The sequence below is a fragment of the Triturus cristatus genome, chromosome 10 (genome assembly GCF_964204655.1).
Source record: "Triturus cristatus chromosome 10, aTriCri1.1, whole genome shotgun sequence".
In the NCBI taxonomy this organism is placed as follows: domain Eukaryota; kingdom Metazoa; phylum Chordata; class Amphibia; order Caudata; family Salamandridae; genus Triturus; species Triturus cristatus.
In genome coordinates, this window is record NC_140593.1 from 840708240 (window position 1) to 840727465 (window position 19226).

General features: G+C 50.9%; 1 protein-coding gene across 1 annotated transcript in view; it reads right to left on the reverse strand.

Annotated features, from left to right (window-relative positions):
- Window positions 1-18133, reverse strand: part of LOC146790116 (uncharacterized) — a 61100-nt gene extending 42967 nt beyond the window's left edge. The window contains exon 1 of the mRNA XM_085628474.1: window positions 17759-18133. Coding sequence (XP_085484600.1) covers window positions 17759-17956 — 198 coding nt within the window. The 5' untranslated portion in view covers window positions 17957-18133. The remainder of the gene's footprint in view (window positions 1-17758) is intronic.
- Window positions 18134-19226: the final 1093 nt, after the last annotated feature.

Consider the following 19226-nt stretch of genomic DNA (forward strand, 5'->3'; position numbering starts at 1 on the left):
AACCTCTTTGCTCTGCGCAACTGCGCATGGCTCCAGGTAGACCTTTTTACCTACAGCAACTGATACCGGGCTTCTCCCAGGTCCAGCCAAGACAATCTACGCCCAGCTGGACCGGCGGGCGGCCTGCCCCTCAGGACAGGTGCCCTCATCCTTTCTAACTCCCCCGTGGATTTTGACTGAAATGACCGTAAACCTAAAACTAGGCGTTGGTCCAATGTAGCCTTTGAATGGCTGAAGAACAATCCCCTTGACAAGACACTCCTGCCTGACAGTGCCAACGCGGGAGGGGTAAGAGTTGACAAGCCCGCCTTACCTCCTCCTTCACTCAGTTGGAGTATGTCCATCGCATTCCAGTCACCACCAAATGAGAAGCCTTGCCCTCCCAAACTTTTGCTAGTATACCAGGGAGAGACAGGACTGAGTGACCACAGAGGAGGACCAACGTGTAAAATTCTTCACTATCTTGGATACTGGGTACGCCAATTGTTCTCCTGCTAATTGGTAGCACAAAAGCATTACCCCGGGGTTTCCCTCAATCATGTGGACCATATCGCCCCCGAGGAAGGCCACTTCCACAACCTGCATAGCTGCCAGCCAGTGCTGGAGGGCGGGGGAAGTTACCCGGTACCGATACTCGCATCAAAGGTACCTGTTTCGTCGAACTCAAGGGCGGGCTGCTAAGTAAGCAACCAGGCTCCGCCCCAGTATTCAGAGGTCAAACCCAAGCCCCTCCAAGTTCTGCTGCTTCACCTGCCTGTTACAGGAATCCCAGGGCAGACCACCGGCCTATAACCCATGCTTAGCCATGCCTGAGCTAAAATACCTCTGAACAGCATGACAACAGGCTAACCACCAGCATTGCGTTCTGAATGTTTCTGACACTGCCAAGAAACGTGCACATAACTAAAGCAACTGGCACCATGCCATAAAATTAACAATTCAGCCTTCTGCCATACCCAGGCAACCCGCACCCTCTTGGCACTGGCACCCCCCGCCCCAGCTGCCCTCGAGTGCCTGATCGTGTGTGGCCACAACCTACGTTTCATCACTGCTTCATACCGGGGTATGATGACATCTAACTCTACTGCTGAGTGCCCGTTGCACCATCGCAAGTGTGCCTTTGCTTTGCCTGCTCAGAGTCTGGCTGCAGTTGGATGACATTGACACCCCAGCCCAGGGCGAAAATGGCAGCTTTACAGTATCTGGCGCTATAGACGGTCCCCGTACCCTGATGGAACAGATTGCAATTCCCTTGCTCCTGTAGAGCACGAACCCAGAAGCACTTGCTCACCATGGTTCAATACCTTCCTGCTGCTAATCATTTCCTTGCTGAATGTTGACAAATCCATGTTCTGTTAAGGCACTACTTCGCAGCCTGCAACATTCTGCCAGTGCCGAAAAGACCTTTGTCATGCTGCCTGGCCAATCAATCTTGCCCTGTTCTAGAAGCGCCCGCTTCACCCGCAGAACAAACAACTCGCCAGTAACCCCAACTGGCCCTGATGCGAGACAAACCGGGCCAAGGCACAACAGTGAGTGTACTAACTAATAGCAGGTCTAACCGCATCAACAGGCATCCTCAGCTTACAATAGGCGTGATGGAGTGAGGGTTTCCAGTGAAAATCAAGATGACAACTTCCCATCTGACCGCCCGTGGTGGGAACCAGTCCTGTATATTCTAGTACACCTGGTCCCAGTTCACCTGTCACTGCCTGATCGACGTGACCTAGGTACATGGTCCCCTTGCATGGCGGCATGCCATTGAGACCAACATCCAGTCCCCGATAGGTACCACTATCTGCCTACGCTACAATCTTGCCTGGCATTCCTTCATGCCCAGAGTACCTGTTTGGTGCAAATAACAGTACCACGAATCCTGATGTGTTTAATACTATTAACAGTAGTGACAACTCAATCAGCACAGGGCTAGGTGCCCCCCCGTCTTACAACCGTGTGGACAAACAGGGAGATTAAAGGAAGGCTATCCCCAGGCAGACACAGAAAGACCCACCACGTGGCTGTGCCCAAAAACCACACTCCCGTGTCAAACCGACCCGATGGAAAGACAACAAGAGCCTAACGCTCTCCACCCGCGGATGACCCCAGGAAATAACCAATCGTTTAACAATCGAGTAAAAAACAACGGACATCCTTACAGCATCTGAAGGCCTCCATTTCAGAGGGAACCTGGGACCCCAATGCCAGGCATCAGAGCAGGCCTCGGCACCTGTGGAGGATGTGCTCTTGGCCCACTACCGTGTGACCAGGGCCCGCGATGCATGCTTTCTTCATTATCGCTGAAGCACACGTAAACCACCCTAGCTGTTCCTTGCCGCTAGGTCGTCCTAACCTAAGGAGCCCCAATGAACGACTAGGTAACATAACACTCCCTCAACACTAGGCGTGACTTTTTGCATAGCCTATGTGCTGGATGCAAAGTTGCCGGGCGGGCCGTCAGAAGACCAATTAACTACAAAGAAACAGGAGGAGCCTGAAGGCACTGCACCTGAACCAGTGCTGTGCCTGAAAATTACAACCGATATTAGAACAGATGCTACCTCCCTGCTTACGAAAGCATAACAAAGGAGCCTAAGGACCAATTCACCAGTCCTTCGCCACACGCCTGGTATTACCCCTAGCAGCACTTTTCAAGCAGTAATCATTCTGTATTTTACAGCGGCGCGCCGACCCGCCACTGCCATCACCCAGAGGGGTTTGGGAAAAACGCTTGCCACTGCACGATTGTGTTACCCCAAGTGTGTAGAGCTTCGTTTAAACATGAGCAGCTGCAAAAGTATTCCTAGCTGAAACTAAGTGACAACAGTGGGACTCGGACCAGTGTATTCGGAAACTGAAGATGTAACGCCTATCGAACATACCTCCTCACCTTTGCACGAGAGGAGAGCGGCGCAGCCTCGCTGCCCGCCCCACATCTCCGCACGTTCAACCCCCAGTCCTGGTCGCCCGGTGCTAGCATGTGCTTACATAATTGTCTGTTTGCTCTAGGCCCTCTGCTACGCCCAGGAGGATGTGGCAGTGAGGGACAATAATGCAGCTGGGTCGAGTAAAACCGCACCAATGCAACCCTATCTTACAAAGGGGACACCAACCTTAAGGAAGGGTACCGCTAATCTGGTGACGCGGCACATGGGGGAGGTAATGAAAGCATGAGAAAAGGGTGGCTAGGTGAGGTAAGGAGCGCGCGAGAAATGGGCGGAAGGTCTACTGAAGGTAACTGGAGTATGAACGAACATTGATGTCTCCCACTACGTCGTGCCTTCCCAACTGGCAATAAGTTCAAGATCTGCATCAACCAGGAGCTCTGTCCATGTGACTGCGCCCCTACTTCGAGACCCGGGCAGGAAGGACTGTGACCGCCCCAATCTCCTTGCCCTAACACCGGCCCAGCTGTGTCCAAAAGACCTCACAATTCAGCACGTAAAGTGCTTAACTCGTATAACACTGTCCGGACTGACACAAGGCGGCCCCATATAATGCGCCATACATACTCCTGCCGTGCTGCGGAGTGCCCATCTCCCTGCCATTCCAAGGACGTAATCTTTCTTCCCGTGGCAACTCTTAAAGGTAGCCAACCAAAACCACACTACCCACTCAGCATTCCCGAAGCTCAGGAATCTGTGGCCTCAAAATTGAGTATAAGGATCAAAATTCGGAACCCGTGGCAGCACGACGGTTGCTGCTGTGGCGAATTCTGCGGCGTTGCCTATGGGTCACCAGTTTTGTGTGACCTCGATATATTCGCGCACAGTAGGTGAAGGGTATGAAATAATAGTTGATTAAAGCACTCTACTAGCTAAACATAGTGACGTTTACACTCCCAATATGCCCTAAAGGGTGAATCGCTACACCTAGCATGGTAGTATCAAATGCTTGAGTGAAATGTGCAAGTTGAAAATATGCATCAGCCACTAGTACATGCATACAATCGAACTCTGGAAGTAATCCATAGTACAAATAAATCACAAGCCCAGGGAGAACGTTCCTAAGAGCCAATGCCACCCAGTGGCCCCAACATGGCTGTATTCCTACAAGTGTCCCCCAAGCCTGTACCTGATCACTCTGGTGAAGGGGGCTATGAACACGGTGTTGTGCTAATTTTCAACGTATACTCGTTCTCTCTCCCACTTGTATGCTACTCTATGACTCTAACTTACTCCTGCCGCTCCTTTCTTTACTGCGCACCCTGGCATCCCATCTTCCTAACCGGAACCACTGACGGACAATGGAATGCTAGACCAGCCACAATCTTTCCGCGCATAAGAGACATTCACTGAAAACAGCCGAGTGACCATTTGGGGTGGGCCCAACCCCCCTGCAAGTACCAGAGAGAGCGGTGACCGCCAGCCACCCAGGTGAGACGCGATCAATGGACAGCCCTGCTAAATACTGTAGACAGGCCCCGCGGGTGGACCTACGGAGGTGTAAACATGCCGCCCTGCGCCCTATTTGTAAACGTGCCGCCCTGCGCATCCCAAGAGCACAAGCACAACTGTCGCTGTGACGTGGCGGTGATGCAGCAGTAGCACTGCATTCTCAGCCTGTGCGCGGCCGCCGCGGTATGCCACATGGGGTCAGACCTCCCTCATCACCAATGATATGGCGGGACCCGTAAGTGCCGCTCACAGCGGCATCCGACGTTGCCGCTCACAGCGGCCGAATGTGGTTACTGACGCCGCGTGGTGTAGGCCCAGGTAACAGACCCACCCGCATCGGCTTGGTTGTGCATGCTCGTCTGGCTGGGAACTGCCTCCCTCCTCGTGGCCACGCCTATATTTTATTGGCTCCGCCCACCTGGCCTGAGCACACCCCCGGCCTGAGCAAACAATGCGCCCAACTCCCAACAAATAGCGCGATGAGCAATATAACAGGTACCGCGTGGTTAGGCCTGCAAAGAGAGCCCCGCTGCATTGAAGACACGCCTACTGATATTAATGGTTAAGGCAAAGACCACGAGCAGGGTGATATTTAAATCTCGAAATAGTGATTGGTGCGTTCTCTTCCGGGACATTTATTATCACTATTCTCCCGGGCTACTTTGTGGGTAATTCCAGCACTGAATGCGGCTGGCCAGATGATGACACGTTCTACATGTTCACTCCTGTTCTGTCTCTCCTTACACAGTGAGAGTATTTGTTGCGGTGCAAGAAAGTTTGCATCACGTCCAATCAGTCAGCCATTCTATAAGTGTCGAAATACATGTTTCTGCCAAGAACCCTTGGAGGTTCCTCTAAAAAACTGTTGACATTCAGGAATGTATCCGAAACTTACTATCACTTCTGCCTGTAGAAACAGTGAAGTCTGACCACCATAGTGTTCTGAATGCTGCTATTTGCCCCTAAACAAACGGGTGCAGCCTAATGTGCTTACTTGTGGTAATATCGCCACCTAGTGGATAGATTGACATGCAACATGGGGGCTACTATGTTTAAATTTTCCATAATTTCTAGTTTGTCAAGCTTCCATTCTACCCCTAAAAAGGCTGTCAGGGCAGGTGTATATCACGGGGACCCCCCAAATTCAGTTTTTTTTTTTTTTTTTTTTTGTCCTAAATAATCTTAGGATCAAATCGCGCCAGGTGGTGGTTTTTTAAATACATTTTGTCCGTAATGTTGTAACTAAAATTGATAAGACGGTTACCGTAATAGTGTCTTAAAAAGGACTTTTGGCCAGCAACAAAGACTGAAACGCGAGGGGAATTTATAATGCTGTGGGGTTCCGATTAGCAAAGGAAGCAAAAAGTGCGAGCATGCATGTACTTTTTATACTTTTGGGAATACACGAAAGTTCACACGGTCCGAGGCCCAAGTCCGACTCACCCCTAAAGCTGACACTCGGCAGCCGAAATACCGACTACCTAGCTCGCGATAGCTTTCCCTGAATGTGCCCAAAGCACCCGTGGGCGCCCTCGAACCCTCACCATGCCGATGTCAGGGTAAGCGCTCGACCCCCTCACGCCTCGGGCCCCCACACTAATTAGGCCAACTAAAATTAATCAGGAGAGGGGCACGAAATACTTTAATAACAAAATAAGGGGAAGAAACAACAGCGTGATAGAGGACATTTACGATGAAGAGCTGCGCTTAGCCGCACAGATGCAACGAGGGGGGCAACGCGACTCGCTGCTTCCCCCCCCCCTGCTATCGTCTGTTGTACCCAAGCTTGGCTCCGTCTGTAACTCCCCTCCCCACTGCGCCGGTGCCGGGGGCTCGTCTGAACACAACATGGGGGGGGCACCACGACTTGCCACTCCCCCCACTCCGCGCCAGGTGTGCCTGGCGCCGCTCTAACCTTCCCGACCCTCGGCGCTGATGCCAGAGGTAGGCTGCCTACTCACCATGGCGCAAACCGTGGGGCTCGCCGCCGAACAGATGAAACATCTGGCGAAGCGACTCTCCGCCCCCACCCCACAACGCGTCGGATGTCCCACTGGCTCCCATAAGGATACCCCCAACCTTCGGCGCAGATGTCAGGGTCGGCCGCTCTCTACCCCGATGGGCTACCCGTCGGGGCCCCCCCGCACCTAAAGTCCCGCCTGATGCCACGTGGTGCCTTGTAGCCGGGCCCACTACCACGAGTTAGGTGGCACCAAGGGCCGAGCTAACAGCGGATGCCGTGCAGGACTGCCCGGCTGCCACCTCCTAGGCCAAACACCCCATTCGCCCATACCCCCGTCCCACTCCCTGGCCCCCGCCATGCTGGTGCCGGCGGAAGCGGACCTTCCGGAGGCCAGGTCATCTATTAATGGGACAAGGTCCCGCCCGGGCCTGGCCCGCATATCGGGGCCACAGGATAAAGGGGTGGGCTGGGGTGATTGACTAACCTCCTACACTTAAAGTCGGCCTCCGCAGCACGCACGTCCGAAACGGCATCCAGCCACAAGGCGAACGAGCGGACAAGAGGGCGAGGAGGGGGCGGGGACAGCATATGTACCCCCCTTTGCTCCTCCCCGCCGGAAGCAGCTACCTGTCTGGGGTCTCCCTTGGTCAAACCCAGGGACACGACCTCCCACCCCTGTGCCTTCCTGTGGCACTAAGGCGGCCGCCCTCAAAGGGGCGGGCCGCTGCGCAACCCCCCCCCCGGGCAGCCTTACACAACCAAAATGGACCCATCACCCTGTGTGATTGTCCGACTCGGGCCCAAGACGTGGTCTGCTACGGCGGTGGACACCTACACCACTCCAGTGCACAAACACCCTGACACCACTGGGCGCCATCACTTAAGAGGCCTGTACTGGCCCAGTGTGTGTACCAACATTAGGCTGCCGCTGCAGGGCAAGAGCGCAGCCCGGACTGGGAGGGTGAGCCTGGCCCTTCCCCTGCCATGTGAAAGATGAGCTCCCTTAAGCAGTTATTCACTCCACGCTCTGGCCCAAGCTAGAGCCACACCGGCAGCCTTATCCGACTGTATGCCAACGCGGTCGGCCGATCACCCAGAAGAATTGGAGTGCACCTGGCGTGGGGTTCGAACTCCTGACCCTGGAACCCGGCATGCGCGCGACCGGTCTGGCTTGAAGAGGGAGCACATCATCGCGGCCCTGCCCGCGCTACCTCTCAACGAGAACGAATACAGCAGCCACCGGACCTCCCGGCGGTCGCCGTAACCCCTCGCCAGCAGATGCCACCACAAAGGCCCCCGGCCCGGCTGCATGCCAGCGGAAATGCCCCGGGCCCCCCAAGAGGAGGGGCGTCGGTTTTGCAGGTAAATAAATGCAACATCAAATCAGCATGCATGCTGCGTGCCCTCAGCAAGATCCTCCTAATCAACTTTGTAAATACAATATGGCAGGCACTCATGCCGGAACTTGCCCCACCATGCCCTGACACGCGCTACACAAGCCCCCGAGACTCGCCGTGCATTCTAACTACATGGTTTGCTAGGGCGGAGGTGGCCTGGCTGCTGCCATTGGGGGGGTGGGGCCGGCGTGCATTCGTGGCACCTTCCCCCGTGCCTAGCACCTGCAACCGGTGCCCACGCACTCGTCTGTTGCCGCCCCAGCGTGCTAATTGCTGAGGCAGGGCACCATGGATCCTGCAGTGACAAGGAGGGCCCACCCGTTCCCGTGGCAGCCTCCCCACACCCCGCAACCAACTAATGGGGTCCAGCAACACCACACAACCCGGCCGCGGGCCCATAGATCCCGCTCACATGCCACCCGCGACCGAGACAAAGACACCTCTGGCGGCCGCAGCACATGGCCCGCAACTTCCGCCCCTGCCCAGTTCCACCCGTGCTGCCAAGGCTCCAACCGCAGAAAGCAATAAATCTAGGTTCGTGCTCTGCAGGGGCGTAACACAGGCCCCTGCATCCCCTGCAGAGCGGTGGGCCCCCAAGCTCCAGGGGGCCCCCTCAGCACAATGCTCCGGCCCGGGAGCTCCTGATTGAGCCCCAAAGGGGCCCCTCCACATACCTTGCAGGGGGGTCCCCTCACGTTTTGTTACACCACCGGTGCTCTGCTGTGCCCTCACTGACAAGGAACCCACACGGGCAGACCAAGGAAGCCCTGACATCCAAAAACCCGACCCCTACTGCACGCGGGGCCTCGGGTCACCAACCACGCCGCTCGACTGTCCCCCCCCACACAGCCCTATACTGAAGGGGAAAGACTTGTGTGGGAGGGGGTTAACAATACCCCTGCACGCACTCACCGGAACTATGCTAATGCGAGGACTCGACAGCGGAAGAACTGACGCAGGACAATGGACACAGACGGCGTGTCTGGCGCAAAAGAGGACGCCAGAATGGCGGGGGAAGGCCTATATACCTTCCCCTAATCCTCGACGCGCCAGAAGTGACGCGCCTAGCGAGCCACAGGCAAGGGTGGGGGGGACTCCTCCCTGAGTCCCTGCCTTAGAGAGGGGGGTGGGTTGGTGCCCAGATGGCACTAGAGGGCCGCCCTCTTGAGTGGCCCCCTGCGTGGGCCACAGGCAGCCGCAAAGTGAAGATTGCAGCCTGGATAGCAACAGTGAACAAGAAGCAATCTTGATATAGTTCCATCTTACTCATAGCTCCTTCATTACTTTGGTATGACCGCTGAAATGTGATAATAATTTTGTAGGCATGACTGAGACACATGGGCTTCTTCTTCTTTGAAACTGAAAAGTGGAGCTGCGATCTGCCTTAGCGCAAAGCCACCCAGGCACTTCTTTATATTATTTTATTTCAACTGTTTTTATTAAACAAGCTCACATTACAGTACAATATTGAGAGTATATGCATGTGCACCACCAGGATGATTGATAACTAGAATACAATGTAGAGGGGGTGAAACAGACATAGCCGTCCTAGAAATAAACACAGTATTTAGAAAACAATTATTTCCAGGGCCAGGAGGTGAGTTACAATAGAGACCTTTTCGTACATTACAAAGTAAATGGAGCTGTGTCACATGTCCCAGACCCCAATACGCACTTCTATATCTACGCCATGTTGACCCTATTTTTTTCCATTTCTTCACACACACCCTACTTTATTATAGCCCCAATTTTTTTATCATTTTTAGGTCTTACCTACACAGCTAGTGTGCTGCGCTGCCAGACGTATTGTTTAAAATTCAGTGTTATTACAACCCACCCACAGCACACCATCAGTTTTTTTGTTATCATTCTTATTTGCTACCTTTTAATTACTTAGCTCCTTTGGCTTCCTTTCCTTTCTTATGTCAGCTCCTCCTTGGAGCACGGCCCAGGTACATGTGTTCTTCCTAGTCCTTTTTTCTTCCTTGTCTTTTAGCAACATAGTTTTTTTTATTTTATAAGCCTTATGGCACGGGTACTCATAGTACGGCCGCAGACCTTGCAGACATCGTACCTGTGGTTTTTTTAGGTTTCGCCTGACCCAGCGCATGCGCTGGTCTGGCGAGACTTATTGAGAGGGCTCCAAAAAGTGCTACCAGGCCAGCCTAGAGCTACAGTGCATGTGCGCGGGCGCGCGCGCCGCACTTTTCCGAGATTACTTTCACTTTCGCAGCCGCAGGGCCGCTTTGATGTTTGATCACGATCGCGATCACTTTTGCGGCCCCACGGCCTCCCTATAAAACCTTATAGGTTCATTTGTCTCGTCTTTTCTTGGGTTTTGACAGTCTTGCTGTTCTTGGTGTTTTATTAATCTGATTTCTTACTGCATCTATTCACATTAAGGCTTAAAACAAGTCTGTGTCGGTTTTTGCATGCTGGCTTATATTTGCATTTCTTGAAATTGGTTTCTGCTATTCATGGTGGTGTATTTTCAAAATTCCAGCAGAACACATATCTTACTTTTAATTTAGGTTTGTCCTCTAAAGGTGCCTCATTGCCACTCTGGGAACTTCAATCCTGCTATAACCTAACATCCCACATACTTCAGGGATAGAAATCCCATCACCGTGCGCTTAGACGTCCATCCTCCAACCATCACTCTAAGGCGAGAACTGTATGAAAGGCAGCTCAGCATTTAAAAACCAAGGGAGTGCAATATATAATCCTTTTTTTTTCTTTAAAATAGTTCTTCATTCACACTTTTGCTGCTAAGAGGTGTGTAACTAACCGGGGTAGTTCTTCGTTAATTGAACGGTCCTACGTTTACCAGTGTTAGATTGATAGAGGACTCAGTTGTCCTTACTGGGATTTGGACTTGTGACTTGCGGATGTCCGCAGCTAGCGTTCACCTCACTGTACTACAATTTAATGATTCAGCCAGTGTGTGTGAAATCCCATCTACCCCATTATGTAACCCGTGTTTTTTGTTCTTTCCAACACAGCTCACTGTTCATTTGCCTCGGTGAAACTCAAAACAATAAAATGGATTTTGAATGTTTCGATAGTTTGTGAAAATGTCAAGTGGCTAAACCTTTTATACTTGGTATCTATCCGGAATACACAAGTCAAGCCTAGTTTCGGGCGGGAATAAACTCATAACTTATATGTCGTCTGATTTGGGAAACATGTGCCCTGCCAAGCATTTGCTCATCCTGACAGAATTACTGTGGAATCCTTTGCTCTACGGAACAGTGCTCCTCCCGCTGCAACAAAGCTCGCTGGTGCTGCACACCTCTTATGCACTGAGGTGACACTGGCCTTTTCAGTGGAAGGGGAGAAAAAAATCAAAGAACGAGATCTTAAGACAGTAGCTTGAGAGATTTGGTTCGCATGATCCAGCTAATAATTCTATGATGTCGCACTCCGAAAGGAGAGCCTGCCCACATATGGAACTTCAAATTAACTTTTATATCTGGCATTAGCCAAGAGCTTTTGATTATAATAAAAGTTTTTTTACATATAAAAAATGTACAGCTACATATATTTTAAGTCTATATGTATATTTTTTATGTACCCCCACACACACTCATATATGTGCTTGTATACTTTTACAGCGCAAAATGCAGTGGTATTGAAAAAAACATATTTCACAGTAAACAACGGACATGATTTACAGTTCCCTGTGAAATGCGGATGTCATATTAATGAGAGCGCCCACACCACTATTCCAGAGGTATAGCATTGTATGGGCTACTAGGATTTTCCGCAATAGATTACCAAATTATTCAACAAGGTTTTTTACCTGTGTTACACGGTCTGCTTTATCTAGTCTATGAGCACTGTTTTCTTTAATGATTTTCCCCTATTCAACCCACGACGTGCTTTCCTACAAGGCAGCACACCGCCCTCTTTTATATTTTAACTAGTAATTGCAATTTACTTTAATTATAGCGGCACGCTTCTTTATTTATTTACTTTGGCAGCGTGGTCTGCTTGAAGTACAAAGTCTCCCACAAACAATCACGCAGCCAGTTTACAGCACAACAATTTTGTAGAAGCGCTGGGCCCAGTGACCGCTCAGATTGGGACAGTGGGCTGCCCTGGAGGGCTCTGTCTGCATCCCAATTGCTGAAAATGTCTCTTTCCTCTTCCCCCCTCCGAGTGCCCCCTCCATTGCCCTAACCTCCATCCTGCCCCTCCCCCCGCTGCAATACTTTAATCTACTTCTTTCTGTTACAGTCGGAGCCACCGGAATTATGCGGATTTTTGGCCGCCGTGTTTTCTGCATAATTATGGATTTGTGGGACTTTATCGACATAATTCGTCATCTGCTATACAATCTACAGATTTTAACAACAACAAAAATGTTTCCAACTCAAACGGAACAAACATTAATAAAATCACGGTGATCTGTTTGCCCTGCAGTGGAAGGCCCTATGTTACGGTTGACTGGTCATCTTTCAGATGCTTATGACTGCATTTGGATGTTAAACTGGTAATGAGGTGAGACCTTTGCCCAGACAGTGATAACCTGTGGAACAAGCATTGGCATAGCCAATAGGTCTCGCTTTTGGGACCTTATAAGTGTTTAGCCATGCAACAGTTGATGTTGTTGCACAAAGGATATTGTGCTGCATAACTAAATACTTATAAGGTCCCAAAAGCGAGACCTATTGGCTATGCCAATGCTTGTTTTTAAATAGTGTCAGCAAACACCGCTGGTTGCAGCAGCGCAAACTCTAAGAGACTCTGCTCTATGGGGCCGGGCGATACCAGCAATAGGCAGAGTGGAGATGCAGGGGCGCTAAGAAGAGGTGAAAAACAACAAAGCCTCATTAACAGGTAAATGGTCTTTTAAAGACCTGTGAAGTACTCGGGTGCAGCTGTGTGTATGCCCGGGATGCTGTCTCAGCCAGGCTGACACACACAACAGGGGGGAAGGCTGAAGCCCTTTGACCCCAATGGGCGTTGCGCGCCTGCCATGTTGCTTATGACTTGCAGTGTATAAATGTCATTTGTAATTATGGTGTGTGATTAAATCCAAAATATGTTGTACAGTTCTCTGAACTGGTCTATTCTGCAGTTAAGTAGACAGGGAAAAATGTATGGATTTTCATACTGCAAAAAAAAGTAAGTCTTTGGTACTTGGGTGCATTCCCTTCTGCAGTTTTTATCTCGTCTGTGCAATTGTGGGCAGGGACCAGCCTATTGCGAACCATCGTCGTCCCAGCCCGTTTGCTCCGTCGTTCTCCTCTGAATGTGAACATCAGTAACCCTATGTGTTTTAAAAACGTGGCCCATCGTTGTGTTTGCATAAAGTTAATCCATTTCTGTAACATTATAGTGAGGGAAAAAGCGATGCATGGTGTCGGGCCGGAGTAATTACCAGTGTAAGAATGAGTTCAAACATTCCAGCTATAGCTTTTTGTCTTCCTAGTCTGCTGCCAGCTCAAATGTAGAAGGATAAATAAATGTTGCTGTTTTAATAGTCTGTAAAAGCCCGTTTGAGATGCTAAACAGGACTGTAAACTAAATCGTATGTATTCCTCTGATGTTTATAGGTTTCATTATGCTTGCTTTTGCTAGCGAGAAAGTGTCACTCATAGTCGTTACAAGGTTACAGTACCACTTTGATTTGTTTGGGAAAGATTTAGATTTTTTTCTCTAGCCCCGCCCCCAACTAACCCCATCCTCACTGGTGCGGCCCTCGGCCACAAACCACACCGTAATTTTGGACCTCGAGCGAATGTTTGTGAGTACCCATGCCTTATGGTATTATTCCTGGCCGAGCAATATGCTTTCCTACTTTTAACACAAGCATACACCTTCTTATTTATGTAGCTTTCAGCCTATCTGCTGTCTCTATTGACGCTTTAGTTACTTAAACCTACAACTGTACTGCTCTATGTCACTCTACACTACTGCACACTACTCCACACCACTAACTCCACTCTGATCCACTATACACCACTCCACTCGACTGCACTCTCCTGTACGCCACTCCACTCTATGCCACTCTTCTCTATACCATTCTATGCCACTCTACTCTACACCACGCCACTCCACACAATGCCACCCTGCTGAACTGTACCCCACTTCACGCCACTCTCGTCCACACCACTCTATGCCATTCTACTCTACTCTATGTCACGCTGTGCCATTCCACTCTACGCCACTCCATGCCACTCTAAGCCACTTAATTCACTCTACTCTATGCCACTCCATTCCACACAATGTCACTGTACTCCACACCACTCTATGTCACTTCATTCTACTCTACACCATTCCACTCTATGCCACTCTACTTCACCACACTCCAGTCTATGTCACCTTATTGTATGACACTCTACTGTATACCACTCCACCCTACACAACTCTAATCAATTCCATTCTTCTTTCTTCAATGCCACGTGTACAATATAGCTAAAAGACATTGCCAAAGCCAATAGCTCTCACATAGGTGAGACCTATTGGCTTTGTCAATGCTTGTTATCATTCCTCCCACATCAACCCCTGAAGCCCACCTTAATGAGCAAGTGATAATCTTTAGAATGAATTAAATCTTATTTTCACTTTTCTTTTTCACCTTCGCCTCTCTCTTCTTTCCGTTTTCCTAAATTTTTACGCAAAGACCTTAAAATTTCTCACGTGTATAAAAAAAAAAAAAAGCCTCACATGTTTTAAATCTTTTAAAGGGAACTCTGATTTGTTTTGATGTCAGATGGCTATCTGAGGCTGCAAGGATGAAAGCAGATAAAAGATGTAACTAGGCTGCCTTGTGTAATAAACAGCACACAGTTTGCTGTTGTTTTTTCAACCAGCAATCCTGCTGTCTTCCGCTGGTTGGCTTTTCCACCGTATCTGAAAGCTCTGAAGCGGCTGCCACCGTGCAGGGTCAGACAGGGACAGAAAATAGGCCCAGGCACCAAAATAAACGTGACTTTCATTAGTGAATCAGATAGGGAAAAACCTGGGCCACACTTACAATTCTGGCAGTTTTTCACTTGAAAAGACACGCTGTGTAGGTGTTTTGCAGGTAAGGTGGACTGCATGCATTTGTGCTTGCTGCTGTCAGCGTTTGTGGTAATATCAGGAAAATCAACAGTAAAAACCATCCAGGCCTTAAAACAGGCCCACAAACAGCAAAACAAACAGCCAACACATTGACCTATCAGACCAGCTCTTCTGGCACTGCCAGGCTGCCTGATAGGCCAATTTGACTAAAATGTCAGTGTCATGTTGAGTCTTTACACAACACAAACAAGCATTGGCATAACCAATAGGTCTCGTCTTTGGGACCTTATAAGTGTTTAGCCATGCAATAGTTGCATAACTAAATACTTATAAGGTCCCAAAAGCGAGACCTATTGGCTATGCCAAGTGATCGCGATCAAACATCAAAGCGGCCGTGTGGCCGCAAAAGTGAAAGTAATGGCGGTAAAGCGTGGCGCGCGCGCCCGCGCACATGCGCTGTAGCTCTAGGCTGGCCTGGTAGCACTTTTTGGAGCCCTCTCAATAAGTCTCGCCAGACCAGCGCATGCGCTGGGTCAGGCGAGACCTAAAAAACGAATGTGTGTGCGTACTCTCTACATAACTCCTAAATACCAGGCCTCTGTGACACCTAGGACTCGGACACCTCGGGGCTGCTCCTCTGCAACATCTGAACATCCTGCTCTGGGATCTTTGTGTCTGCAGTGTGGCAAGTGCCTGCCAAAAGTGACAGCAAAGTGCCACACACACACCCTTTCCTAGCAAAGCTCTTTCACTCTCTTGCTTTCATTTCTCTTACTTGTTTGCACCTTGCATCTCATCTCCACCTCTCCTAAAGCCCCCATTTTCCTCTTGTGCCTATCGCTGTCTTTCTTTCTGTGCCCTGGCATAAACAGGATGGATGGCTCAGTGAGCTGAACGTTTGTTGCTGACCATGGTAGCAGGAGCTTCAATCCCGGCAAGGCAGCCTTTAAACCGCCACACAATTAGTAAATTGAGCACCATGATTTGGGTAAAGAAAGATACTGTTACCTGCAGCGCTTAGAAACTGCAGCTTTGAGGTGTGTAATGCTATTTAGAACACAACTGATTACTTCCTCTTCATCTTTCTCCGTTCCCCACCGGTGACTTTCTTCTCACCCGCCAGGTCCTTTTCCCTTAACACTGTTTCTCCTCCCATACCTTATCTTTTTGTTTTCACCAGTCTTACCTCTCCAGCCATCCTCCCCCGTTCATGATCCCTTTATCCGTTTCAACTAGAAACAAACGTGTTTGTTGAAATCTGCAAATTATCCACCGCCTGGTGGATTGTGTGGCAAGAGCAGCAGATCCATAATTATCTGGTAAATACCGGCCGCAAAATCTCATAATTCTATTGTTCCGGGTCTCAGCTGCCTCTGGTGCTTGTCTGTCTGCCACTGCTCAGAGTGATAGGTGTTTTAACGTGTGGAATGTTAGTGTGCCACACCACACCCGGAGAGTCAGTCACTTCAGGACTGGGTGGATTGGTGAAAGTCAAAGAGCAGGCAGCGACATAAGACATGGGCATCGCTGGCAACTGCCGGGGCCCCACCGTCCAAGGGGCCCCTGGGAAAGTGAACCTTTTTTCTTTCTCGTTTCTCTCTGTTTCTCTATCTCAACCGTTAACATAGAATCAATTATTGTGTGCACGGGCCTTGAATTATCTGACATTCGGTAATTAAATTCAAAGCTGTCTGAACAGGGCCCCCCCAAATTTTTCTTGCCCTAATTATGACGCTAAGAGCAGGCAAAGTGGCCACAAGGGAATCCACGGGCAAACTATTTACAGGGGTCAAAACGTCCTGAGGAGGTAATATCTCAAAGCAGCCGAAAAGGTGTGTGTATGTGTGTGTGTGTGTGTGTGTGTGGGGGGGGGGCAGGAGTGATGTAACAGGAAGATGGAAGCCACACTGTCACAGAACAACCACAGCGCAGACACAATACAATTCACTGGGAAGGCCCAGGGCAGCCATAGACATGGCCCAGGGCGCCACGTTCTGTGAGACCGTGGGCTGGGACCCCCGCGGTATTTCATGTGAGGGGCCACACATATCCAGGAGCAGCGCACGAGCTCACGGGGCGGAGGGAAGTTTATCAGCGCGGCAGTGTGTGAGACTGGAAGGGCCAGGCAGAAGAGACTGCCGTGTGTGCGCAGAGGTGCGGCGTGTAGCAGGGACGCCTCGGGCAGTAGTGGAGGAAAGTCAAAGAATAGCAAAAAACATAAACGGACATTTCAGAACAGTGCAGTCACAAGCAGAGGTAAGTCGCGGAGCAGGCACCGATGGAAGCCGCGTCAGCCAAACAAGACACCGAGGAGTGACAGGCAGGGAGATGGATGCACTGAAGACAAGGAAGAAAGCTACAGAGCAGCAGGGGGCGCAGAGAAGCCTCAGAGCAGAGGAAAGTCACGGGAAGCCGTATGGTGCACGGAGCAGCCACCGATGGAATAATTAGTCACCCAGCAGCTATGAGTCTAAGTCAGTGACCGTGGGACAGAGAAGGGAGTCACAAAGAGGCATATGTGGGAAGACACGATTAACCATACAGTCAGCCTCTACAGAGAAGTCACTCGTGGAAAGATTACTCACTAAACATCTGGTATACACAGGGTGTTTTCCCCATCTTTTTGCAGTGTATATACCGCATTGGAGCACTGTACCCGAGCATCCAATAACATTATAAAAGGTCAGATTCGTTTTAGGCCCAGGGAGAGTAAGTGATTCGCCCAGAGTCACTGGATGTTGAATCGACTCTGGGACCCGAACCTGGTTCCTCACTTACGAACTCAGCAGCTCTGGTCGTTAGTCCACACCCAAGGAGAAGCCATAGTGGAAAGTCAAGGCCCAGTCACAGGCGGGGATCACGCAGGAAAGCCCCAGATACGACACGGGCAAATACCTCACACAATAGCTACACAGAGACCTTAAGTCGCAGTCGCAGAGCACGCGCAGGGCCTCGTCAGCGCGCGCTCCAGCAGGCCGGGCTTTCCTCACCTGGTTGATCTGCTCCCTCTGCCAGGGCAGGAAGCTCTTCCTGTTGAGGAGCTGCACCGCGCGCTCCATGTCCCTCTGAATGTCGTCCAGGCTGGACTCCTGGTATTTGTGGGCCAGGCCTCCCGTACCACAACAACCACCGCATAGGAGGCCGAGAGCCAGGCACCAGAGAGCACCCCTCAGCCCTCGCAGGGGCATGGCGTGGGCACAGGATCTGGGACCGCTGCAGGAAGACCCTGTGTGGAAGCCAGACACAGGGTAACGCGCACACAGGGCCGCTTGGCGCTACATTATGTGGTCCCAGCTCTGCCTCTGTGGACACCGACCATCTGCGAGTGGTGGGGTGGGTGTGGAAGTGCCACACACAGCGCAACCCGAGCCCAGATGTGGGGACGTAGAGTTAATGTGTGTTTAGATGGCAGCCCCGGGGGAGGAGCCGGGGGCTGAGGACTGACTGACAGTGTGTGCGAGGCAAGATGCGTGCAGAGAACACCTGGGAGGGATGGAGGCTGAACACGAAGAGTGAATCTGGTCTGGATGCACAGAGCACATTGGAGGGAAGGAGTCTGAACGCGAGTAGTGAAGCTGTATGCACAGAGCACACAGGAGGGATGAAGGGTGAACGGGATTAGTGAGGCTATGTGCATATAGCACATGGGAGTGATGGATACTGACCGACCGTGAGTAGTGAGGCTGTGTGCACAGAACACATGGGGGTATGGAGGCTGAACACGAAGAGTGAGGCTGTGTGCACAGAGCACATGGGGGTATGGAGGCTGAACACGAAGAGTGAGGCTGTGTGCACAGAACACATGGGGGTATGGAGGCTGAACACGAAGAGTGAGGCTGTGTGCACAGAACACATGGGGGTATGGAGGCTGAACGCAAAGAGTGAGGCTGTGTGCACAGAACACATGGGGTTATGGAGGCTGAACACAAAGAGTGAGGCTGTGTGCACAGAGCACCTGGAAGGTATAGAGGCTGAACACGAAGAGTGAGGCTGTGTGCACTGAGCACACAGGAGGGATGGAGGGTGAACAGGATTGAGGCTATGTGCACAGAGCACATGGGAGTGATAGATACTGACCATGAGCAGTGAGGCTGTGTGCACAGAACACATGGGGGTAGGGAGGCTGAACACAAAGAGTGAGGCTGTGTGCACAGAGCACATTGGAGGGATGGAGGCTGAACACAAAGAGTGAGGCTGTGTGCACAGAGCACCTGGAAGGTATAGAGGCTGAACACGAAGAGTGAGGCTGTGTGCACAGAGCACACAGACGGGATGGAGGGTGAACGGGATTAGTGAGGCTATGTGCACAGAGCACATGGGAGTGATAGATACTGACCGTGAGCAGTGACGCTGTGTGCACAGAGCACTTGGGTATGGAGGCTGAACACGAAGAGTGAGGCTGTGTGCACAGAGCACATGGGAGTGGCAGAGACTGAACGTGAGCAGTGAGGCTGTGTG